The 25,507-nt window shown below is 37.6% G+C and overlaps 2 protein-coding genes across 9 annotated transcripts; one reads left to right on the top strand and one right to left on the bottom strand.

Moving 5' to 3' along the window:
* Positions 1-2,292: 2,292 nt before the first annotated feature.
* On the bottom strand, positions 2,293-7,749 carry LOC307009718 (transmembrane protein 151B). Its single transcript, XM_079633728.1, has 2 exons — positions 7,472-7,749; positions 2,293-4,192 (listed from the first exon to the last, which is right to left on the bottom strand). The coding sequence occupies exons 1-2, from the start codon at positions 7,574-7,576 to the stop codon at positions 2,642-2,644; spliced, it is 1,656 nt and encodes a 551-aa protein (XP_079489854.1). The 5' UTR covers positions 7,577-7,749; the 3' UTR covers positions 2,293-2,641.
* Positions 7,447-25,477, top strand: rpap1 (RNA polymerase II associated protein 1). 8 transcript variants are annotated; one of them, XM_079633726.1, is made up of 25 exons: positions 7,447-7,586; positions 8,670-8,856; positions 9,052-9,194; positions 9,278-9,370; positions 9,548-9,731; positions 9,814-9,972; positions 10,735-10,947; positions 11,581-11,696; positions 12,075-12,173; positions 12,337-12,438; positions 13,137-13,304; positions 13,390-13,569; positions 13,660-13,794; positions 15,365-15,535; positions 15,869-16,026; positions 16,139-16,309; positions 16,929-17,124; positions 18,379-18,488; positions 19,041-19,236; positions 19,331-19,477; positions 20,378-20,520; positions 22,292-23,054; positions 23,632-23,808; positions 25,016-25,072; positions 25,202-25,477. In XM_079633726.1, exons 2-25 carry the CDS (start codon positions 8,679-8,681, stop codon positions 25,343-25,345), a joined length of 4,203 nt encoding a protein of 1,400 aa, XP_079489852.1. In that variant the 5' UTR covers positions 7,447-7,586; positions 8,670-8,678; the 3' UTR covers positions 25,346-25,477. The 8 variants fall into 8 exon arrangements, with proteins under 8 accessions (XP_079489852.1, XP_079489847.1, XP_079489845.1 ...); XM_079633721.1 differs by having other exon boundaries at positions 7,488-7,586; positions 9,542-9,731; XM_079633719.1 differs by lacking the exon at positions 7,447-7,586 and adding an exon at positions 8,444-8,565 and having other exon boundaries at positions 9,542-9,731.
* The last annotated feature ends 30 nt before the right edge of the window (positions 25,478-25,507 follow it).

Below are 25,507 nucleotides of genomic sequence, written 5' to 3'. Positions count from 1 at the left end.
ATATAGGTAGGTAGCTAAACATGTAATATCTGATAACCTTTTGACAGTAAGACTGACAGTAATATCTATTGAAAATGAGAATCGAAAATATGATATTTACATGATTCATATCAGAATGTGATGAGACAATAAACATTTTCTTGACATTATATTCAAATAATAGGCTAATAATACCCCAACAAATTACCCAATCAAAATAAAATACAACTTTTGGGTTGACTTAAAGGGATACTCCACTTTTTTTGGAAATAGGCTCATTTTACAACTCCCCCAGAGTTAAACAGTTGAGTTTTACCGTTTTCGAATCCATTCAGCCGAACTCCGGTTCTGACGGTACCAGTTTTAGCATAGCTTAGCATAGATCATTGATTCTAATGGGTCCAGTAGCATTTCTTTCAAAATGACCAACGAGTTTCAATATTTTTCCTATTTAAAACTTGACTCTTCTGTAGTTAAACCGTGTACTAAGATCGACGTAAAATGAAAAGTTGCGATTTTCCAAGCCTATGGCTAGGAACTACTCTCATTCCGGCGTAAGAATCAAGGAACTGTGCGGCCGTACCATGGGTGCAGCAGGCGTAATGATATGACGAAGCACTTGCCGTCAACAAACCAACGTGACAACCTGCTTGCACAGGGAGCGTGCCTTGTAGCATGGAGACATTTGTGAGAGACGATTTAGATGACATTACTATCACAGCCCTTTACTACGCACAGAACCATGGCTAATCGCACAGGAAACCAAATTTGCCGCCTAAAAACTACACAAACTTAGTCCCGGTCATGTTGGAAGTTACCGAGCTGGGGACTATTTTCAGGTGCTTCGTCATATCATTACGCCTGCTGCACCCATGGTACGGCCGCACAGTTCCTTAATTCTAACGCCGGAATGAGAGTAGTTCCTAGCCATATAGGCTTGGAAAATCGCAACTTTTAATTTTACGTCGATCTTAGTACACGGTTTAACTACAGAAGAGTCAAGTTTTAAATAGGAAAAATATTGAAACTCGTTGGTCATTTTGAAAGAAATGCTACTGGACCCATCAGAATCAATGATGCTAAGCTATGCTAAAACTGGTACCGTCAGAACCGGAGTTCGGCTGAATGGATTCGAAAACGGTAAAACTCAACTGTTTAACTCTGGGGGAGTTGTAAAATGAGCCTATTTCCAAAAAAAGTGGAGTATCCCTTTAAGGAGAGTGGCCCCAAAATTCATCTCTTTTACAAGATTTGTTGTGAGTGATTCTAGCACAGTTCAGATAGCCTATAGCTGCTTCCTGGGCATTCAAGAAAAGTGAGTGAGTTCGGCCTGTTTCTGGTGTACAGCTGTTTTGACTTTGTCAATTGAGTTATGGACCAAGAAAGACCAGACCACATAATTCCATGCTGGGCTGAATGATGAATCCTGACTGGCGGAGGATTCCGTCACAATAGCTTCACACAACATAGAGACATGACTACACAACAGAGGAAACAAAAGCAATCGTGACCACATCTATGAAAAGAATGAACAAATCGATGAATAAAAGACATTCCGGGAGACATTTTGTAGCATGTTTTAGCACTGGCGCAATTTTATTCTGCACTATTTTTTAACAGTCACTGCCATTTCAACAGCATTTCTTGTCTTTCTCACAACCATACTTCAAACATACTGGTCAGGCCATAACATTCACTTTAAAGGGGAATTGCTAGATATGAGTCTCTCTCATTAAGCTCATTTTATGAGCTGATGTATTTTGAATGTGATGTCTTCTGTCATAGAGACATAGCTACACATTGATATACCAAGGTGTGAAGGACCATATTGCTGTTTCTGGGAACCTCTTCAGAGGGACAGTTTCCAACAAGCTGCATACATAATAGATCACCTGCGGCTGCTTCTATGAAACAATGTGAGCAAATTGCCATGCAACCTTAGCTTATATAAACCGGACATCAATTCTTTGATGCCAACATTTTCATTAAATGGATCAGCATTAATAAAATAAAACAACAAAAACTAATAATGATAAAAGAAATAGAAAATATCCAAAAAGATATCAGCTAAGGTTACAACCAAACTTATTTCTTTCCCTTTGAAGCATGAATTAAAATCTATTTTTATTTAAAGATTTAGGGATATTCCAATTTCTTTTATTTAACAAATAAATATTTGTAGTCTTTAATAATCCTATAGCAATGCTTATCTTTTTCGAATTGAATTGTTAGAATTGTTATAAATTAGAAATTATGGATTAATGCTAAAACATCAAAACATATTTTTATTATTAATAAAAAAAGTAAATATATATAGCTAAATGTAACATGTTTATTGATAGATTTTAAGCTGACATTTGTCAGCCAACCGTTAATAAATAGTGTAAATTAATGGTTGATAATTCCAATCCAGCCCTTTAATTAAAATCAAAATGTAAACAAAACAGTCTTCAATTCTGCACTGAATACGTCAGATTTATAATTTAGCATGTGTTAGCTTTTAGAGCAAGATACATTTCATGGTAATACACTTCATCAGTTCGACGTCAAGCAATTCCTCTGAATGAAATAGCCATCAAGCCCACTTTCTGCGTAGTGCAAACAATGATGTTTAACAAACCTTTTCTATCACTGAAATAGTCAGCTTGAAGTTCAAGACACTTTAAACTGAAGTCTCCACACAACAGGAGTCTCTACGAACATAATAACTCCTCACCTCTGAGGAGTCCCCACAGCCCTCAGGCCGATGTACTATGAGGACTGGGAAGAAGCGAGCGTCTTGGTAATTCGGCGGGCTGTCATTAAGGGCAAGCTGACTGGTGTAAGACCTGCAGCACTGCTCATCAGGGCAGCAGCGCTCTGTAAGTGTACTACTACGGCTTCTCCACAGTCCCATAGTGCGCCTGGAGCCATACATGCGGCACAGCGAGAAGTGCGAGGTGTCCAGGGACAAACGCGAGTGGAAGGTGTGGCGAGAAAAGATGGAGGAACAGCTAGAGCTGATCGTTGGCCGTCTTTGGTCGCCTTCTTCTTGGCAACAGTGCTCACAGTTCTGCACCAATGTCCCGTAGCTCTGCGTTGAGCAGCTGTCCAACAGCAAGCGGTTGGAGGAAATACTGTCTCTGTGGTTTGACCCAGAAGCCCCCAGGTTCATCAGCATGGCTTCCGAGTAGCTGGGTATAAGCTGGCGGTTTGAACGAATGTGCCATTCCAGCTCCGTACTATCCACCGTTTCTACTCTTGGAAGGCCATAGCGAGTGTTCATCACGGTGGCATCAGCCTCTGGAGACGGGCTGTTGTTGCTATACTCTAGTCCGAAGAGTTTCTCGACTTGGTAGTGCACAAACGCCGTCCGGTACTCGATCAGTACTCGCAGTGGCCAGGAGAGCATGAGGAGAGCCGCTATACAGAAGGTGACCCGTGAGGTGTACCACGGCAGTTGGTCAGGATCCACATAAGCGATGAGGTGCTCTTTAAAGTCGACGTTCTTCAGAAGCATGCCTTCGCGGGCTTCCATGTAGTCGTCCAAACCCTCGATTTCTGAGAAGAACCTGGCTCGCTGGTTGAGGTATGAATTTTCAGGACCCCCTCCTGCGAAGCTGAAGCACTTGGAGAAATGCAATCGCGTCGCTGCGTGACCCTCCAGTCCGCGTAAATTTCGCGAGACGTCTCTCATTCCGCAGCGGCTGTAGTCGAATTCGCCCTCCGCCACGTGCGTGTTAACACGCTCATGAAAAACCTGCGTGGTCGTGTAGGCATCTCCATTCCTGTAACGCGTTACTTGTCGAGTCCTACGTACAAAATGGTAACTGATGGCTTTCCACCAGACGCACGGTCGGGCTTGACACATGCGCAGAACCCTTTCGTACACGCTCTCAACGTTGGCCTTGCACTGCAACTCGCTGCGGGCCCGACAGTGCCAGCACTCCATAAGGTAAACGGCATAGAGCATGAGCAGGAAGGCCAAGGGGATGTACACATAACCGTCAGAGCAAGGGCTCTCGTGGTATATCATGGAGCGACCTCCTCTAAGAGAGTTCATTGAGGCTGTGAGGGAAGTACTGGAGGAATCGAAGCTCAGCTTGGTGACCTGGGTGAGCTGACACCAGGCCACGGCACCCAGGCAGCCATACATGAGCAAGGAAAGGAGAAGGCAACGCCAGTGTGTCTCACGGCACATAGAGGCACTCAGGGACTGCTTTATTGGCCATTGCTACAAGGAATAATGAGAAAGATAAAGAGCAATTAGCATATTGTAAGGCACACAGACTTGCTGTGAATGCTGTGAATGAGAAAACAAGAGGGAATGAATAAACAAACCATCAGAGATTTAGTGTCACTTATTTAAGACAATGATAATGTACGAGGATCATATTTCCTCACATCTAAAAGCGATTTCTGAGAAACGCTGCTGATATTTGAAATCAGCAAAAGGATCGCACTCCTATCTTGATAGCTCCACCCCCAAATTCACTAAGGCTGCATCCAATAACGCATACTTACCTACTTCCCCATCAACATAGTAGTTGAAAGACAATTATGTGACAAAATAACTATGTTAGTTATAAAAGAGTAGCCAAAAAGTGACACTTCTTCCGGCAAGATTCTGAAGTGTGCATTCGATGGACACTTTACTATCCCATGAGGCCACGGGAGAGGATTTATGAATGGCAGTGAAGCAACGTAACTGACGCTGGTAGGTCACATGATAAAGACAACATGGTTCACTATAAAGAACATACTTTTTAGTGGTTCTGAAGTAATTAGACTACTTATTCAAAATAAATACCTACTCAAAAGAGTATGCGATTTCGAATGCAGCCTAACCCGCTATGCAACACAGGCCCCTCCCCCTTAATGAGTGTATACGCCCCTTACTGCTGATTGGCTTCAAGTGTGTGTTTTGGTGCTCGGTCCAATCCACTTTCAACAGCGTTTCTCAGAAATCGCTTACTGTACCTTTTAAAACTCATTTTAAATAAAGCTGAAATAAAATAAAATATAAATTATCATAATGAAACCCTAAAACTTGAAAATTAGAACAGTTGCCATGCCAACTAAGTGAAATAAGTTTAAGCTGAAGAACAAAAATGACTTAAACTGAAATAAAGAATCTAAAATGAAAACTGAAAATATAAAAATAAAACCTTATTAGAAATAATAATAAATACTATAATAATATATAAATAATAAAATAACAGTGCCTTAGCTCTCCAGTGCTAGATAGCCTACCTTTAACCTCTTCAGGTACACTTCTAATACAAATAAAATAAGTTTAAAATAAAATGGTTTCATTTGAGTCTAATTCAAACAAAATGCAGACAACGCACTAAGAGTAAACCCAGACCACGACTAGAGGGATATAGATTTATGTGAGAAAGTGGGGCCTGACAAGACTGAGGATTTGTAGCAATCCCTCAGTTCAGACTTAATTACTTACAGTACATCCTGGCACAAAGTCTCAAGATAATGTATATTAAGCCTAAAACAAGCACTCACTTGCTTTTGACTAGTTAACCATTTGACCATTTTGCAGATAATTCAATTTTATGATTACATTTCTCTTTTCCTCATCATGAAAATCATAGGGCCCTGTGTATCCAAGCAATGGTCAGTTGAAACAAAACATGGTGGATGTCATTGCCACTTTGTCTTGAGTCTTCAATCAATGCCAGACTAAATCTATCAATTTTTATTTATTTATTCAAAACCTGCAGGAGAGTGGCTCAGCAATGCTTTTGTGTGCTAAATCTGAACTTGATACAATTATTTAGTAATGCACAGAAGTGTAAAACGTGTAAAAGGGCAAGTGAGCTACTGAATACAAATTATGATGAAAAATTACAGCTTTAAAAAATACCATATTTGTCTACTTTTAGTTAAGTGAACTGATAAAAAATCTGAGAAGTTTGTGTTTTGAGTAAAAACTGTTTCATGCTCAATATCTGTGTGAGTTGAGAATGAATGTTGTCCAGTAAGTGTATGTACATTTCAGCAGCTAATACCGCTGCTTCTGATATTTATAAGGGTTGAAAGGCTTTTAAAGAGGGAAGAGTGAGGTGTAACATCAATAATGGAAATCCAGCATGAAAGAGAATACTCTGACAGAGCTAACAGTCAGCCATTCAGAAGCATACTCTAGAAAAACTGCTCTTATCATCACTGCTCTGGGATAAGTCAAACTTTGGACATAATATGGTTATGATTTGAGATGCAAAAGCAGATTACAGCTAAAACTTGAAAATTACTTCAGGAATATCGAATGTGGGAGCACTGATTTTGTTTGTCTGTTTACTGTGGTCTAAAGAAATTTAATTTAAAGCAACCTTCACCAACCTATTTGAAATCTCAGTTTGGTTTTATTAAATCACATATTATTAAATTAAATGTAATTATTAAGTATAGTTATACTGCACATATAATAATATTATATATATATATATAAACTGTATAGGCACAGCATAACTATGCAAATATCATAATTAATCAACTATTGTAGTTTATTACAATTAATGAATCATAATTAAATGTGCATAATCAACACATTTAATAATTCAATAATATTTATTTTGTTCACTAGATAAAGAATAACATCCTGAAAATCAAATCAAATCAACATACCAGTTAAAATGTAATTTTTTCAGGAGTTTCAGCAAGCAGGATTTGCAAGCTGATGCTTTACAAGACCATATGCATGCACCAGAGATGCAGGTTGGACTCAGCATCAGTGCCGGACTTTTTACTGTGTTAGCCTATATATTAAAGGTTTTAAAAAACATTGAATCTGCTCAAAAACTACTCTAACTCCCTCGATGATGGTGATTCTCAAGCTACAGTAACAGGCATCCTTTCCTTAACTGCAGTTCCATAATTACAGCAGTGTGTTTCAGAGGTGTTAATCAATACACAAATCATATAAAGTGTGGCTGAGTGCAGTGAATAACACATTTAGACATTTATAACGCATTTAGAGCTATACACCTGATGTAAAATGCAAATGCACTTCCTAAATTGTTCTTGTGAATGTGAAGTCTAGTCAAAATTATTGGCATTATGGAATCAAGCCGTAGCACTGATTTTAATAAAGGCTATACCACCACAAATTTTAACGAGGTGTCTCAAACATTCTCCTATAGACCATACAGCCTAAATCAGATAATAGCATCCTATGGGTTTATTACTCAGGATCTGCAGTCAATAATCTCTTTCAAATAACTTTTATTATAGGCTGATTAGCCTATCAATAACTTGTGCACCATAAAGTCTATGCATCAATTGGAAGCAGAGAAATTTTAAAGGTTTCACTTTTAACAGTTTATTTTATAAGTGAATTTAATTTACGTTGACATTTTTTCAATCTCAGACATACTGTGGACCAGCCTTACTGGAAGAAGTCAAACCACAATAAGACAATTTCAGACTACATGGGGATATAATGCAGAAATCCCTCTCCTCCATGACTATGATGGCAGTCATAAGACTCATCTCATACCTCTTCCAGCACATCGAGACTGGCCGGTGTCTCCGCGCCACCATCGGGGGAGCTTGGCGCTGTGTCCTCCGCAGTAGTGTCAGTTTCCAGATCTAGAGACAACATCCTGCGGCAGGTATAACATTGCAGTCAAATATGTTATATGCAATACTCCGCCTTTCTCAATGAAACACGCTTTAGGACGTTGTTTTGCCCGGCTGTGCTGTGTTTGGGAGGGATGCCAGGAACGCCGGGGATCCCGCTCTGGGTGTTCCCAATCAGGCAGACTGGGGGGGCGGAGACCGCGGGGAGACTGCGGAGTAGGCTACACAGAGAGAGAGAGAGAGAGAGAGAGAGAGAGAGAGAGAGAGAGAGAGAGAGAGAGAGAGAGAGAGAGAGAGAGAGAGAGAGAGAGAGAGAGAGACCGAAGCTGGTTCTTTGATTTATGTGTAAAGTTTAAACTCTTTTAGATTGTTTTGCTACAATGCAAACAATGTAACTTTCAAACTTTATATTAAGCATTTTAAACGGTAGAAAATATTTTATTGAAAGTTAATTCCTTGCTAATGAACTTCACTGATGATGAACATATGTAGCATACATAAATACATTGCCAAAGTGAACAGAATGGAAAGGTAGACATGGACTTTAAGAAAGTAGCTAATAGCTTCTCTTAAGACATTCTCTTCAGACAAGATTGCTCAAATATTATTTTTTATTATCCTTTATGCCAAACGGCAATCAATCACTCAAAACAAGCATCTATGGCTTTGTGCCTGATATATTTATTAAATTGTGTATTTTTAATCATATAATATAATAATATAAATTATAGTAGTGATACTTCATACATACTTCAATTTCAGTAATGTAAATAAAAAGAATAATAAGAAAATACAATAGAACATAATTAATTATTTTATGTTAAATTATGTTTTATATTTTTTTAACAACGATGCAATGTTTTATTTAAACCGAAAGGGCTTTTATTTTGTAATGGTTACGCATTACCCGGAAGCTGAGACACGTTTGTAAACTCCTCATGTGTTTAGAGTACATGTTCATCCAAATAGCTGACAGAGGATACAGAACATTAAGCAATAAACAGTAAGACTGTAAGTCAGTGAAGAACAAGATGCAAATTTAAGGGGTAAATGTTGAGTCGGTATTAGTCCTGACATCCTTCTCTGAAACATTAGACGCCTTTGTGTTAATTCAGGAGTTTGGGATGTTGCGGCGTCCCACGTCCACAGACAGCGAGGCGGATCTGCTCCGGGAGCAGCAAGAGCTTCTGGCGGCGGGTGGTCAGTCCACTGTCACCGTAGTGAAGCGCCCTGATAAACGCAGAGGAGACGCTGCTGGTGCACATGAGCAGGAGAAGCACAGAGATGTTGTGACTATTGAAGGTAAGGTAGAAAGATCTGAGCTTTCTGGCAGTTATTGAATCTCATCTTTTAACATTTTCATACACACAGATTTAATGATGAGTTTCATTATACCTGCATTCATAGGATCAGGCTGTTTTTGTTTTGTGTAAAATAAACTATTACTATATAAAGTGTTACCATTATGTGCTGAGATTAGTGTATCTGCACATTCAGATCTTCCAGATGAGATTCCCACCTTGACCCCTGCAAAGAAGTCACGTTTTAAACAGGAGCGGGTGCGTTTTGAAGACGAGGGCCCAGAAGAGCTACTGGACAGACATGATACGCATATCAGTGCTGTTCTCTCCAGGATCATTGTGAGTTTTATTTATTACAGTCTGTTGTTTGATTGAATGATAACATAATGCCATGCTTATTGGTTATGTCTTCCTTCTAACAGGAGAGGGACACGAGTGCAGTCCCTGTGTTGCTCCCGTGTATCACAGGCACTGCTTTCCCTAAAGTCTTACGTAGATCTGTGGTGGAAAGTGAGGTGAGAAAACATTATATTTGTCAAAGACAAATTTCTGTCACTTGACAATAAAGTTTTTCTATCTATCTATATATCTATCTATCTATCTATCTATCTATCTATGCACAAAATCCTTAAATTATTTCTCTTGTCTGACGTTTCTGCCTTCTTCTTTTTTTAAACTGCACTTAGGGGCAGGAAAGAGTTCCTAGAGGTAGAAAAAGTATTTTTGCACGCCAAATTGCAGCACAGAGGTCTAAGAATGAAGATGTTCAGTCTTTAAATGGTTCAGAGACTAGAGATCAGTCTTCTGCATCTAGACATGTGGGCTTCTCAGCATTGGAGAGCATGGAGACTGAGCGACCTGAATCAGATGTTATGGGTGAGTGAGTGGTATCACATCCCAGAAAGTTTTTCACAGCTAACTAAAGCATTCATCATTTCTGTGTGTGGTTCTGTTACAGACCGTGTTGGTGGCCCCTTGCTACTTTCAGGTCAAGGACTTGCGATTGCAAATAGTGCCATGGAGACAATGAAGATCCATGAGGAGAATCAGGCAAGGTTGCAGGCGATGTCCCAGAGTGAGATACTGGAGGAACAGAGGAAGCTGCTATCACAGCTCGGTGAGCACACACCTAAAATATATATTATTTAGTTCCTTAACCAGCTAGTCTTCTCAATTATTGTATTTTGAAGGTTTGGGTCAGTTTTTTTTAATAAAAAAAAAAAAAAAAAAAAAAAAAACATTTCATGATAAAAGTTATACTTTTGTCATGCATCCAATTTATCTAAAGTGACAGTGAAGACATTTACTATGTTATAAAAATGTATATCTAAAATATATGCTTTTTTTTTACTTTCTATTATATTAAAATCCTGAAACGAAATGTATCAGGATTTTAACAAAAATATTTAGCAGCACAACAATATCGGTAATAAGAAGAAATGATTAATGATTCTATTAGAATGATTAGAATGAAGGATCATGTGACACTGAAGACTGGAGTAATGATGCTGAAAATTCAGCGTTGCCATCATATAAATGTATTAAATTTTTGATAAAATAAAAGCAGCTTTGGTGAGCAAAAGACTTCTTTCAAAAACTTCAACTTAAAATAAAAACATACTAACCCCATACTTTTCAACAGTATTATTAATGTTTGTTGCCAGAAAATGTCCCATATTTTAGTAACAGGGTTGCAAATCTCATATAAAATAAATATTTAATAAAATACACCCACATTCTGATCTCCTGAGGTTGATCAGTGTTTTTTATTTTTTATTTAAGCACCCTTTCACTGACCATTTTCTTAATTTTGTTTTATTGATTTTATTCTTTTAATTTATTTAAGAGTTTTAGACCTCACATTGTTGCATTATGTCAGACCCTAGATTAGTGGACTTTGTGAGATCTCGGAAGGCACAAGGAACACCAGGATCTGAGTCATCATCCAAGCCTGTGCAAAAAGAAGACTTTCCGCCTAATAGCACTTCTACAGAGTTAGACCACACAATAAAAGCTCAGGAATCTCAAAGGGATACCATGGAGGACTATGAGGAAGAGGAGAATCAGCTTGTAGTTCAGGCTCCTATTACAGGTAAGTGATTTCAGAGCTTATTTAGCAGCAACAGATCACATAATATACCATTTGCGTTGTGACGCAAATGTTGTAAAGACAAGGTAAACCTTACATATTTGTGGTTTATTTAACAAATGCTACTCACGAAGAAGGCTGAATGGGGTATTTGGACTAGTCTGCATGCAATACAGCATTAGAAAGTAAAGCTAATGTACCGGACGGGGTCTTCTCAATCTTGTCAGCACAAGTGCAGCTGGATGGTTTCCAGTTCTTTATTCACCCTGGGCTTGGAACTGGCCACACATATTCTGGACTGTACACTTTGCAGATATGTCCAGCTAAGCTGTGAGCCCAGCATGCTAAGGCAGATGCATCAATTTCAATTAGTCTGATTAGAGCAGAGTTAGCTAGAGCAAGCACCAATTTGTTTTAAGGTAATAGAGATAAGAGGAATTCAATGACATTTATGGATGAAGCACATCCGAGGTTACCGTTCAGAGAACAGTTCTTCCCTAGTTACACTGCCGTCAGCATGTGGTATGCGTTTGTCAATATACATGTGAATGGGCTTTTTAAATAACTGAAAGTCTAGTTTTTTTGTTGCTTATTATTAATCATTCATAATATTGGTCTTTTATTTTTTTTTTGCAGAGGAGGAGCTGCCCATTAAGCCACAGAAGGTATGGCTTCACATGGACAAGGTGGAGCTAGAAAAACTGGAATGGACTAGAGACCTTCCTGCACCCAGTAGGCTCAGCACCAAAAAGGTACAAACCATGAAACCTACAAAGATGGTTTAATTAGTTGTGCTTGTTAATTAGTTGTAGTTTTTCCAGAACCCCAAACCCTAAGTATTAAGCTTTGGCACATACTTGAACTAATCCTGGATTACATCCCAGTGAAAATAATTATCCCCAAAAAAAAAAAAGACAGTAGATCTGAATACGAGCTTGCACTGTCAGCTATGATGAGGGTCGGAAAACAAAAGTAAAAACTGAAACATGCATAGATTAAATGTTTACAACAGAATCTACATGCATTTAGAAAATAGTTCAATTTCATTTTATACCGACTTTAATGAGATGAATGAAATGTTCTCTCGATTCTGTGTTCTTGTTTGTATAAATGCTTTATTACATTTTCAGGCTATGCAAGCACGTTTTGATTTCGCTGGCACTCTCATCCCAGCCACCAAAGACTTGCCCACCCATTTGGGCCTGCATCACCATGGAGAGGAGCCAGAGGTGAGTTGCTTCAGCTAAATTCATCTATTGGATTGTTTTTAGACTGGCAGTGAAATAGAACTGATGCCAGTTCTTATTTTAAAAGATGTTTGTATTAGTCAAATGCAGATCTGTCGTATGTGTGTAATAATATCTATAATTTTCTCTCTCTCCTCTGTTCCAGCTGGCTGGATATTCACTGCAAGAGCTTTTCCTCCTCTCTCGCAGTCAGCTCAACCAACAGCGCAATCTGGCCGTCAGCACTCTCGCTAATGTCCTGGCCAAAGTAAACCAACATTTAAAAATTAAAACTCAAAAAAGTGAATTGAGTTGATGTGAAAAGCTATTAGATCGCAGTAGATTTGATTTCACAAACACTATTATTAAAGAGGGTAAATGCTGGATTCTCTCTTTTCCCCATCATTAAAACATTGCATTAAAAAAGAAATAGTACTTTTGAAAAATGTTTAAAATAATCTAAACTCATCTAATCTAGACTCTAGTCATAGTGGAAGCCTGATTAAAACAAATTTTTATTTTATATGTAGCAAATCTCCTCATGGATACAGACATTTTGAGATCACATGATCAACAGAATACCGGTACTCACTTTATCGTGGTAACCCTTTTATTGGACACTTTCTCTTGTGCAATAAAGTGATAATGGCTTACTAAAATATTTTGCATGGTTAAAGGTACACTATGTAACTTTTGGCCCTCTAGCGGTTAAAAAATAAAACTGCATGTATTTTGTGGAAGAATATGTACACAATTTCCCACTAAAACCATACTGCCCAGTCTAAAATATAAATATAAAAGGCTTACGAATCTGGGTAAAACAAAAGCACTTTTTTGAAAGAAGGATTGATGATGTACTATTGTCTCATTTAAATAGTTTATATTGAACAAAAATTCATCCATCGTAATATTTTCTTTCTGTAGATTTGTCTCTTATTAACACTGTACGCTTCTGTTCTCCATCAGGCCCGTGCTGGTGAGTACACTTCCTCTCTGAAGGGCAGCGTCTTGTCTTCTTTACTGGATGCTGGACTCCTCTTCCTTCTGCGTTTCTCTCTGGATGACGGTGTGGAGGGTGTGATGTCAGCAGCGGTGCATGCCTTGCGAGCTCTGCTGGTTTCATCCGATGATGAAGTAAGAAAGAGACAATCAACTCGCGTATCATTTATGCACTTTTCGTGATAAGGAACCACAACAGTTCTTATTTCTCTCATCCTAGGAGTGCTTGGATAATGCCTTCTCGTGGCTGCTCGGGATGGCAACATTTCCTTTGCTGCCAACTGCTCAGGAGGATGAGGATGAGGAAGATGAAGGCTTGGATGAGGCCTTAAGAGAAACGGCAAAGGAAAAAGAAGACAAGAAAACAGATCATGATGTTGCTACGCAGGATGTTGTCAAGGTAACTGGGCTCTAAGATTGCTCTCTTTCTGCAAAGTTAGTAGCGGCTCTCAATTTTGCAGTATTACTGAAATTTGTGTGTTGTCATCAGGGCTTTCTGAGGATGCAGGGACTTCCTCGACTGCGCTACATCCTGGAGGTGCTGCGGCCCTCTCCCCGAGTTGTTCTTGATATTCTGGAGGTTCTGATCAGAATCGCTCGCCACTCGACCGCTGCAGCCACACAGGTAACTGAATTCTGAACAACCACTGTTATTTTATTGTTATTTATAGATCATTGTGATCAACCTTTTTTTTATTCGTCCTGGTCTAGAATCATATTTATTATTAACTTGAATTAGAATATTTTCAAGGTTTAGTCATATATCCTTTTGACATTTTTATTCTTCTATTTTATAAGTTTCTATTTAGCTTTTAGTTCTAATTTTGTTTAGTTTTAGAAATGTTAGTACTTCAGCTTATTTTATTTCAATCAGTTACCAAGGCAAGATTTCTAATCCTTGTTTAAGTTTCATTTAAGGCTGTGTTTACACCGCACAGATCTGATCTTTTGACCATATCCAAATGTTTGTCCCGCCAATTCAATTTCAGTTTACTTGTATCCGATATATGTTTACATTAATCCCTGCCTAAAATTATTTTGTTGGTGATCGCTTTACAATGCGACGCGGTTGACCCTCAGGTGGCCGTGCAAATAAAATAATTTATATAATTCACGTTGGGTGGTACCGTGATTACCTGCCAGCATGGATATGTTAAAAGCTGTCATGGATGTTTGCATGCTAAATCTGACTGAAGGGATGTAGGCCGGAAAATAATAGTATTTTTTGTTTGTTATTTATCTATGGTTCGTTAGATCTAGAATTCTGAAGTGAAATAAAGTATTGCGGAAAAGAATACATTTATTTGAATGAATTCTAATTAATTAACGAGAGGAATAGAGATTGTGTAGGGCTGTGAAAGGATTATATGCACCCAAAATAAAAGTTTGTGTTTACATAATATATGTGTGTGTACTGTGTATAATTAATTTGTATATATAAAAACACACACATGCATGTATATTTTTAAGAAATTTTTTTTATTTATATATAAAATATTTATATTTATATATAACATAAATTGTGTATACCGTATGTTTGTGTGTATGTGTATATATATATATATATATATATATATATATATATATATATATATATATATATATATATATATATATAAAATGTATATATATATACATGGTAACATTTCTTAAATATATACATGCATGTGTGTGTATTTATATATACACAATAATTATACACAGTGTACACACATTTTATGTAAACACAAACTTTTATTTTTTGTTTTTATTGATTTATCACGATTAATCGTTTCACAGCCCTAATTTTGAGTGAGTTACCTGTGTGAAGCTGTGGGTTTAATTACGAAGTTATCACCTCGTTGCTGAGAAATTTGCCTAATGTAGCTTTCAGTAGCAAAGCTGTTGTTTTTATCAAATTCACAGGGCAAGAGGTTGAAAAACAGTTTCTGTGCTCATGAATGTTTCTGTGCACGCAATATCTTACATTGCGAGCGCATGCAGGCCTTCACCTTGTGGTGGCTTGAAATTCCAAGGGGAATTAGATATACATGTTTAGACAAATATATATTGAATATATACCTGATTTAAAACCACATTTGGAAGTGGTTTCGAAAAAATCAGATCTTGTACGTATTTTTGTGTTTACACATGTGCAACAATTTCTGATCTGTGTCAGATTTTTTTTATTGAAATGCAAACCTTTTTCCTGTCAGATCTTGAACTGCCCACGACTGATGAACACTGTGATGTCTGAGTTTCTTCCCTGCTCCTGGACTCCTGCCGTCTCCCAGGCTCCATCTTCTTTGTATGGGCTGCCTGTTGCTTTGGCGATGAAGCTGCTTCGTGTTTTAGCAAGTGCAGGGAGGCATGCTTGTGCTAGAATAGTGAGTATTCCCTGAATAGAATAGGTTAACAGTGTCAAGTGGCCACTAATTGTTAATAATTATGATACTTATTGCAAGATTGATAGGTCTCCCACCCTCTTTAGTAAATGAGTATGATGCTCATTAAAAGATGTGACAGGTCTCCAACTGGGATGTCAAACCATAGTGTTCTGCTGAAATGTGTACATATGGTCTTGCTATGGGCTACAATGCTATTTGGATGTCAAATTTGGATGGTTTTCCTAAAATACACTAAATACACTAAAAAATTTACATTTTAGTATGAAATTTATCTTAGTCAAAGCATGGGCCTAATTATTCTGTGTCTCTTAGCTGAACTCTCTAGGAGGAAAGGAGCTTTTGTCACGTTTTGTGGTTGTGGATCCATCAGAGATGTTGCTGGAAGCTGGTGAAGCTCTTCGCTGCACTACAGAGGCTTTGAGGTTGTTCGCAGTTGCTGCCGGCTACGGACAGGCTTGCAGTCTTTACACGTAAGGGTCATTCACTTCCCTTTCAAATGATGACAATAAGCTGTGGTTGTGACAAATAGCCAGATGTTTAGGGATGCATTCAAAGCATCTGATTGTAGTGATGTGGTTCCAGGGATCTGTATCCTGTGCTGGTGAAGAGGTTGCAGGCTGGGAACCGGCCGTGTGCTTCATCTGAAGCTGTGCTGTTTCTGGAGCTGGACCGAATCAGAGCTCTGCTGGTGCTGCTTACTCAGGTCACTCAAACGGCAGGGTGCCATGAAGAACTGCATAGAGGCCTAGTCAGGTGAGACTCCACTGTTAATATATGTTATTCATGGCAAACCTTGTCTAAATGTCAGAACAATTGCACATTACACAAATAAAAAATAAGTGGGAATGTGCACTTAAGCAATTAAAGGAATAGTTCACCTCAAAATAAAAATTCTGTCATCATTTGCTCACCCTTAAGTTGTTTCAAACCTGAATGAATTTCTTTCTTCTGCTGAACACAAAGGAAGATATTTTGAAGAATGTTGGTAACCAAACAGTTGATGTGTATGATAGTAGGAAAAATAATATGGAAGTCAATGGGGTACATCAAATGTTTGGTTACCGACATTCTTCAAAATATATTTTGTGTTCAGCAGAAGAAAGAAATTCATACAGGTTTGAAACAACTGGAGGGTGAGTAAACGGTGACAGAATACTTATTTTGAAGTGAAGGGTTCTTTAGAATATAATCATGATTATTTTCTATTTGATTAACTTTTACAGTTCGTCAGGAACTCTTGGTAGGATTAACAACTGTTTTAATTAAAATGCACCACTTTGTTATTTTATTTTGCTTATTATAATATTGCAATTTGATTTTTGCCATACATTTTGGATATGGTCTGTATCTGTTTGGATGTGTGTATCGACAGTGCTCAGGGTACAGAGTGTCCTCCACCTCCTCCTGTTCTGTGGAGTCATGTGACGGGTCTCCAGCCCACTGTCATTAGCTCTCTCAAGGGCTGTGTGAGAGCACTCGATGGCTCGGCTCAAATGTCAAGTGCTCTGATTCTGCTTCCATCCTACCTGCTCTACGTGGAGGCGTATTATTCACAGCTCTGTGTGCAAGTAGGTATTTATAAGAATGAAATGAGAATCAAAGCCAGTGTCGCACCAGCCTCACTGACAAGGTCATTTTAAAACCTTTTCTTCTGGAACCATTTTACTCTTATGTATTTTTTTGGCCACAATTCCACAAATTACATGTATTTATTTTTACATTTATTTAAAGGGGTCATGAAAATTAATTGGGTCAAAATAAATTCTTATTTTTTTATTTTTTATTGCGGCATCTGTGATGTCATACAGGCAAATACATTTGCATATGACTGCCTCCAGAGCAAGACATCGACGAATACATCATCACACCATAGGCTCTGCCCACTGGCATTCAGTCGCTTAACAGCTGACATTTGCCTACACTTATTGTGACCGACACATCAAAAGCAAACAGAACCCATTATAATCACTGCCGCTGTCTACACTGGATACGGTATACAGATGCGAGTTCAGTTTCTGACATACAGTACATCAGTTCCACGAATTTGAGTCCGTTGACAACAGGATCAAGAGTGAAAGAACGTTGGCTATGTTTCATTTTATTTTAAACAGCTGGTTTGCATCTCTGCACAGACTTTAGAAGGACCCCAGGGTCGGAAACAAGTGGATGGTTTATTTTAATGGCGTCCCAGATCACGTCAGAGGATTGTATGTTTGTTCAGAGCTTTCATTTTGTAAACGAGGCAAAGCGTAATGGAGAGTTCGCAAAGAAACTTTTGTTGAAAGATAAAGCAGTCAGAAGCCGCACCCTAAAAATGTATCATTTCAGACAGAAAAAAAAAAAAATCCATGTCATGACCCCTTTAAATGCTTTGAAAAGTTTAGCAATAGATTCATGAATGATACATAAAACATGAACTCATCTCTAAGATGCAAAGTGGATAAACAGAAGCTCCTTTTAGAGCCAAACTGCCCTGAATCAATGCTTCTGGTGTGATAAACACCAAAATATGAGAGATTTATTCAGCGTATTCAGTCAGTTCCCTCAAGGAAAGATAATGCTGCCTGCACAAAATAGTTGCTGATAATGATTCTTCACCGAAAAAAGTCTTTTTTATGTTACACTGCTAATACAGATTGAGTCCCATTCACAGCCTCAGATTCACATACTTTTTTTTTCACTCATATTTATGTTAACCATCAAAATGTAGTTGTGGTAACTGAAGCTTTTAATGCAAATGGACCTATTATATACAGATACTTTAAATAATTACCATCCTTTCCACATGTAACGTGACTAATCTGATCTGATTCATTTTTCAGAGCTCTTTCCAGCCGGTACAGTGTCTACAGGAACTAGAGTCACTAACTTCAGACGTGCTTTTGCCCCTGATATCCCATCAGGCCATGCAAAATATGGCCAGCAGCTTCAGGTAGGGTGATCTGTTATTTTACTTTAGTGTTTTTGAGTAACCATATCGGTTACTGTATATCATATGAATTCATGTTACCAGGTATTAGCTTTTAAAAGAAATAACAATTGTAGTTGCATTAACATAATTACAACAACATAATGTTATAATATTCTTAAAAAAAATTTTTTTTTAATTGTTTAGTAATTAGTTAAATGGTAATAATTAAAAAAATATAATGAATTTATTTGGGTGTTATTGTACAATAAAATTGCTAATAAATGACTTAGATTGCAACAGATGTTTTCAGATGTATTGATCTTTTCTTTAAAAGTGTGTTCACTTGAAGAATCAAGTGAATTATATTCACTGAATAAAATTATAATTATTGTACATAAATTATACAATAATGTTGTAAGAACTTTTTTTATTTATTTATTGCCATAGCATTTGATGTAAGTAAATTAATAAAGGAGACGCCTGGGCTTATATTGTAGGTTACAGTGATTACATTTTGAGCCATACAAAAATAATAGATCTTGCATAAATAATGATTATGATCTCCTTCTGCAGGTCCAGCTCTGTGATCTGTAACCCCGGGCTGAGTGCCCCTGGTGGGGAGGTCATCCCCAGTCTGCCAGCCCTGTTCTGCTCGAGGCTGGTGTCCTCCAGCACGATAGCAGGACCCAACTCCCCTCTGTCCCTCCCTACTGCCCTCCTATACCTGCTGAACACCATCACCTCCATCCACAAGGGCTTAATTAAGAAGGTGAATTCGCTATGACTAAACTGTTTAATAGATGTGAAAAAATGCTGCGTTTTTTTTTAATTCGTGGCAAATTTCTTTCTCTGTCTCTCATCAGTTCAGTCGTCTCATCCTCTCTGACGCTGTACTGGGTTATCTGCGGTCTTGTATTGGAGCCATGCCCCCTGTTTCTCACATGAGCGCCTGGATTTTACGCCATGAGCACCACCTGCTGTATCTACTGCTCAGACTGGCTCACAAGCTGGTAACTGCAACCTCTGCATTTAACAAAACGGCATTTGCATGCATATTATGCAACTGGTATCATTATAAAATAAATTGAAATATAATATTATTTATAAATTTAAAATAATTATATTGTATAAAATATTTTGAACATTTTTATATAGAAAATAAAGATATTTTAATTTCTTTGCTTAATGAATGAAATATATTGTTTAATTAATCTGACCTGAAAAATAGATTTAAAACTTTAATGTGCTGGATTAATTATTGAAATATAATGCATAATACATCAGGGTTCCTATGAAGTTTGGAAAAGTATGAAATTTGATTTGAGTAATTTCCAGGTCTGGATAATTATGGAAAAAAGAAAACCAAATATTGTGTTTTCAGATTATTTCCCTATTCAGTTTTCTAAAATATAAAACTAATTTATCTTACAAACAGTGTTTTCATTGCAAAAGATTAGTGATCATATACTGATTTGTCAAACATGACTAAATGAATTCAAGGTGCACATTTTCATTACGCAAAACTGTTTGTCTTTACCATAAGCGAGTCTATTTTGAACTTCACTAAAAGAATGTTTTACTCAAATGCCACTCAAACCAGCAACAGATAAAGGACCAAACAATCACTGAAATCAGATTATACTTTATTATTTTAGGGTTATTCACATCTTATAAGCGCATGTTATCACCTTTGAGAAAACCCCAATAAAATAAAAATAGTTACAGATTACTGTCCTATATACCAAATATAATGCTGAATTAACCATTTATGTTAAACACGGTCTGAGAAAATCAACAGAGGTTTGGAGATTTGATTTTTGAAATGTAAAATGTGAACCCTGAGATAGGAACTGAAATATGAAGTTTGAAATTAGGAGCCCTGTTTTATTCTGTTATTTAATTTTCTTTAGGTTCCAGTTGACCCAGAGGTGGCCAAACACGCTTTCTTGTTCCACCAAGTATCGTTGGCTTTATTGTCCTGGCTGCTGCCTGGCAGTGAATACCTGGCACATGAACTCATGTCTGTCTTGACTTTCAGCCACAGCCTCCTTCCGTAAGTATCTGATGAAGCTTTGCGGCAAGCTCTTATCTCCCTTGCAGTCTTAGTGTGATTATCATTTGTCTCATACATTGTATTCACAAAATAATATTCACATTTTCTTATATAGTGCCCACAAATATTCAGATGCTTGGCACTAAACTTCATGCATCCTCTAAAAATCACCTTGACACCAGTTGAATGAATGGAATGAATGAATGAAATTGAAAAAAAGACTTATAAACGTAAAGTTAGATCTAGCATAATTTGTTTGCAGATGGTACTGTTTATTGTTTTTCTAATGCAGTAAACATCTTTCCAACTTTTTTGAACCACTTTCATATTTTTTGCATGTTTAATGTCATTACAAAATGTGAAATTTATTGGGAAACTGATCAGGTCTTGGCTGGGTGTTTAGATTTGGCTGCATGTTATTGTTCATCGTTCTGATTGTGAGAGTTTCAGACATTGCTATAAATAATTGTTTTAGTTCATTTGTGTTGTTGCAATGTAAAAAAATAATGAAATTTTAGATTCCCAGCTTTATCAAGCTGTAGTATCACATCATATCCACAAGAGAGCAGCACACTGCACATTTCTGACTGGATGAAGTGGATCTTTCCATGGACAGTTGACAGTTGTTGTTTTTAGTAAAAAAAAAAAATCATTCATTTTGTGTTTATCTACAGTATTTTATTCTTATATTTTACACTACTCTTCAAACGTTTAGGCTCAGTAAGAGAATGAGAGGGGGATAAATTCAGCAAGGATGCATTACATTGATCAGAATAACAGTAAAAACAGAATAACAATAAAAACATTAATAATGTTATAACAAATTTCTATTTCAAATAAATGCTGTTATTTTGAACTTTTATTCATCAAATAATCATGAAAAATATGATGAAAAGTATGCATCACAGTTTCCACAAAAAAAAGACCTACATAACTTTCTTGAGCAGAAATCCAAAAATCAGCATATTATAATGATATTTTAAGGATCATGTAAATGATGTCTGGAGAATTTATGCTGAAAATTCACCTTTGCCGTCACAGGAATAAATTACATTTTAGATTTAAAATATATTAAAATAGAAAAAAGTTATAATTTTATATATAATATATAATTTAAATTTAATAATATTCAATAATATTCTGTTTTATTGTATTTTTGATCAATATCATTTGATTATTATTTTTATCAAATAAATGGTGTGCATAAGAGACAACTTTCTAAAACATTAACAAATATTACAGACCCCAAACTTTTTATCTGTTGTGTATGTATGTTTATTAATCTTTTTGGTATTATTTTTGTCTTTTATATTTTTCACAATTTAACCACTTGGAAGGATGTACTTTGAGAATATATACTGTTGTGGAAATTATCAATATTAAAACCTGGATGAAGGAGACAAAGTCGATTCTCAAAAGATTAAACAAAGTATTTTATTTCATGCACGAAATAAGACGTTCCCACACAGACAGCATCTGATATGAGAAGGCCCATGGCATTCTCACGCAGAGAGCATCTGATATGAGAAGGCAAAGGCTAGTCCCTTTCGCCAAGGTTATATACCCTAACACATCCTGTGTAAAAAAAATCCTTTGTTACCTTAAACCCAGACGTCTTAGCTCATGATCTCATGTCCAACATCATTTCTATCTAGACAGAACAATGTCATGTCAGCAAAAGTTTCCTGTTTTTAGCTGCAGATCTTAACTGCTGTAGTTTTGAGTATGTAATTGATTAATTTAGTAATAATTCAATAATTTTCCTTGTTAGGGAGGGTGGTTGTGGTGAACCAGAGGTGGCCGCGTTGGCTGAGTTGCAGCTCAAGGAGAGGACTTCACCTGCCGTCGGTGCCCTGCTACGTGACGCTCTTCATCATTTGCCCTCCATCCGCGGTTGCTACCTCACCCACCTTGCACACATGGAACCCTCTGTCCTTTCATCCCGTGACCGGTACCTCGGCAGAAACCCTTTCGTCAGATCTCATCTTCTTCCTGAGCTTACTGGCCCCTCGCTGCCTTCCGACTGGCCCTTCTTACCGCTCATCAGTCTCTATGAGCGAACGGGACAGTCAGCTGGCGGTGGGCAGCAGGTCGAGTCTCTTCCAGCAGGGTCTGTGCAGTCAGCCACTCACTGCCTTCAATGGCTGCTTGTGCTGGAGAGCTGGAGGGAGCAAGCGCTCGCAGCTGTGCCACCAGTGGCTAAGTTAGCCCGGCTATCCTGTGTCTTTCTGTGCTCCAGTGACCTCTTCCTGGAACGACCTGTGCAAGAGCTTACTTGGGCGCTGTTTCGCAGACTAACACGGCCATCCCAGCTTGAGGCGCTGGATCTGGGCTCAGCTCCACCAGGCCTGGCTTCCTTTCATGACTTATACTCGGCTCTACTGGCGCAGTATGAGGCGGTGTCATTCGGTGACCTGCTCTTTGGCTGCTTCATGCTTCTGCCTCTACAGCGGCGCTACAGTGTCACCATGAAGCTGGCTGTGTTTGGTGAACATGTGGGAATGCTGCGATCGCTGGGCGTCTCGCTACAGCAGGTAAGGGGTTTCTTTTCAGCAAGTGTTTTACGTGCAGGATAAGTATGATGGAAACATGTTTAAAAAATACCAAAAAATAATGATGTGGATGGATGAATTAATAATTTATAAAAAAAATCTTTTTTCATGGTGACTTTATATGGTTTTAATAAAAATATATGTTGACAAATGTTGTTTATTACCATGTATTGTTATTCTGAAAGTGATTTTATTGTATTCAACTTTTTGTTATCAGAAAAGTTTAACTACTGTGAATTGCAATTAAAAGAAATGTAATGAGAGTCACAGAAATTTTGTGACAAAATAAAACCACATAATTTATTTTTGCCTACTCTAAATGTAGAATTTTTTTTTTCCTCGACTAAATAGCATTAAACATTAAAAAAAATACTTGACAGTGGCTGTTTGGTTGGGGAAAAAAATAGCTGATCTTACTGAAAGAAAATTGCCCTTTTAAGCCATTTCAGAGCTTATCCATAGATGTATATGTGCCATATATATGACTAAACTGTAAATCCCTTTTATGGAGCAGTTAAGACCGTCTCCAGCTGAAATTCGATTCGTTTGTCCTTTACAGCTGCTTGTTCCACTGGAGAAGTTCACGTCCCCCGTGGAGGACTCCCTGCCTCTGTTGCGGCTGTACTTTCGAGCACTAGTAACAGGAGCTCTGAAGAGGAACTGGTGTCCTGTACTTTATGCAGTGGCTGTTGCCCATCTCAATGCTTTTATCTTCTCCCAGGATGCAGTGGCAGAGGTAAACTACAAGGGCATCAAGACCAGTGTTATTTTAGTATTATTTCATTTAAGGGTGGGTTCACAATTGATTATAACGTACTCTGGTGCGGTTGGACTGAAATATGAACACAACACTGACCAAAGACATGTAATCAAATCAAAAACAGGACATATCACAAGATGCGACCCTAAAAAGGACAGAATGCTCTAGCAAACCTGTTTTTTCTTGTCATAGGCGCGATGTTACCCATTACAGGCTTCAGAACCGCAGCTCCTCGCAGCAGATTTTCGTTTGTGTGTGTGATGGAGGGATTCCTGTCGCTGTTTTGACAAATTTTTTCCTTACACATTTTATAAGCTATTCCCAAGTTGTCAGCTCCATCATATACCATCGTATGTACGCACATATCTGTTTAGTCCAGCACACAGCATTGTTTTGGATGTTCGACAAGTTCCGTTTCAAAATGCATGTCATAAAAGCTGTTTTTTCTTCTTCTTGATTTATATCTTTAGGTTCGGTATTAAAAATTCTAGTGTAAATGTTAGCGAATCAGGACTAAATATATAATTTTCTTTTTTGGTCCAGACCAAAAGAACCAAGAGAACTGAACTAAGAGTGTGAACACACCCTTTATTTTTTCATCTATAATGTATATCATATTTTATATCAGCTTTATTTTAGTTACCTAAAAGGATTTGTAATAGTTTTAGTTATAAATCAAAACACTGTGCAAGACCAATGTCAAAAAAAGCAAGAAATTCCTTAATGACGAGCAATCCTGAAGGGCTAGTTCCAAAAATGAAAATCATAATTTTCATGTTGTTACGACATTACAAACCCATATGACTGACTGACTTAAATGGAGCATAAAAATACATTTAGACCGAATGTAAAATAGTGACCAAAGACTGTCAAGTTTAAAAAAATAAAATTTGTCAGTATGACTTGTGCATTATATTCCCAGTCATCAGGAGCCATATAATGTCTTAATATGAGGAAAATACAAAAATGTAAGTCATCAAGTCAAGCAAATGTACTTTATGCAATGTTTCCTCTGGGGAAAACTATAAATTATATATGCAAGTTTTCTGTCACATAATCCTAAATGGAGTGGTTGGGTTTGAAATATGTCGGAAGAGTGAAGCAAGTGATAGATGGTCTCTTAGCTGTCTTATTTTGTCATTGTGCTGTGAGTGATGACCATCCTGACTTTCACACTCTGTAGGAGGTGGAAGCGGCACGTCGGAGCCTGCTTAGAAAGACCTACTACATGACAGATGAGGTACCATCAGCCACTCACCTCTGCTTTAAAGAGAGCTTCCATTTCCAGGATCTACTTTTATCTCCATTATATTTCTCTCTTGATTTCTCACTTTTCCTGGTGTTATTTTTTTTCTTTTTGTTGCTCCAGGTGTTGAAGAACCACCTTCTTCTTTTTTGGCAGCCCCGGCAAAATTCAGAGCTGGGCTTCAGCACTTATGAACAGCTGCCCTCTATTCGTGCCCGCAGGTTGGAAAGCATTGTAGGAACTGTACAGAAAGGGGGAGAAAGGTGAAAAAGGAAAAAATCCTGGTTCCATAGTGTCCTAGGTGATTTGTGAGCTACCATCCTAATATATCTGTTATTTTTAGCTTGTTGGGAACAAATGACAACAATAGACTTTCAAATAAATGTTTTGTTTCTTGTGTATGTGGTGTGGTTAGTTGTGTCCATATCC

This window comes from Phoxinus phoxinus (assembly GCF_949152265.1).
Source record: "Phoxinus phoxinus genome assembly, chromosome: 13".
NCBI classification, from domain to species: domain Eukaryota; kingdom Metazoa; phylum Chordata; class Actinopteri; order Cypriniformes; family Leuciscidae; genus Phoxinus; species Phoxinus phoxinus.
The sequence above is the reverse complement of the archived record's forward strand: the minus strand, read 5'-3'. Positions and strand labels throughout refer to the sequence as shown.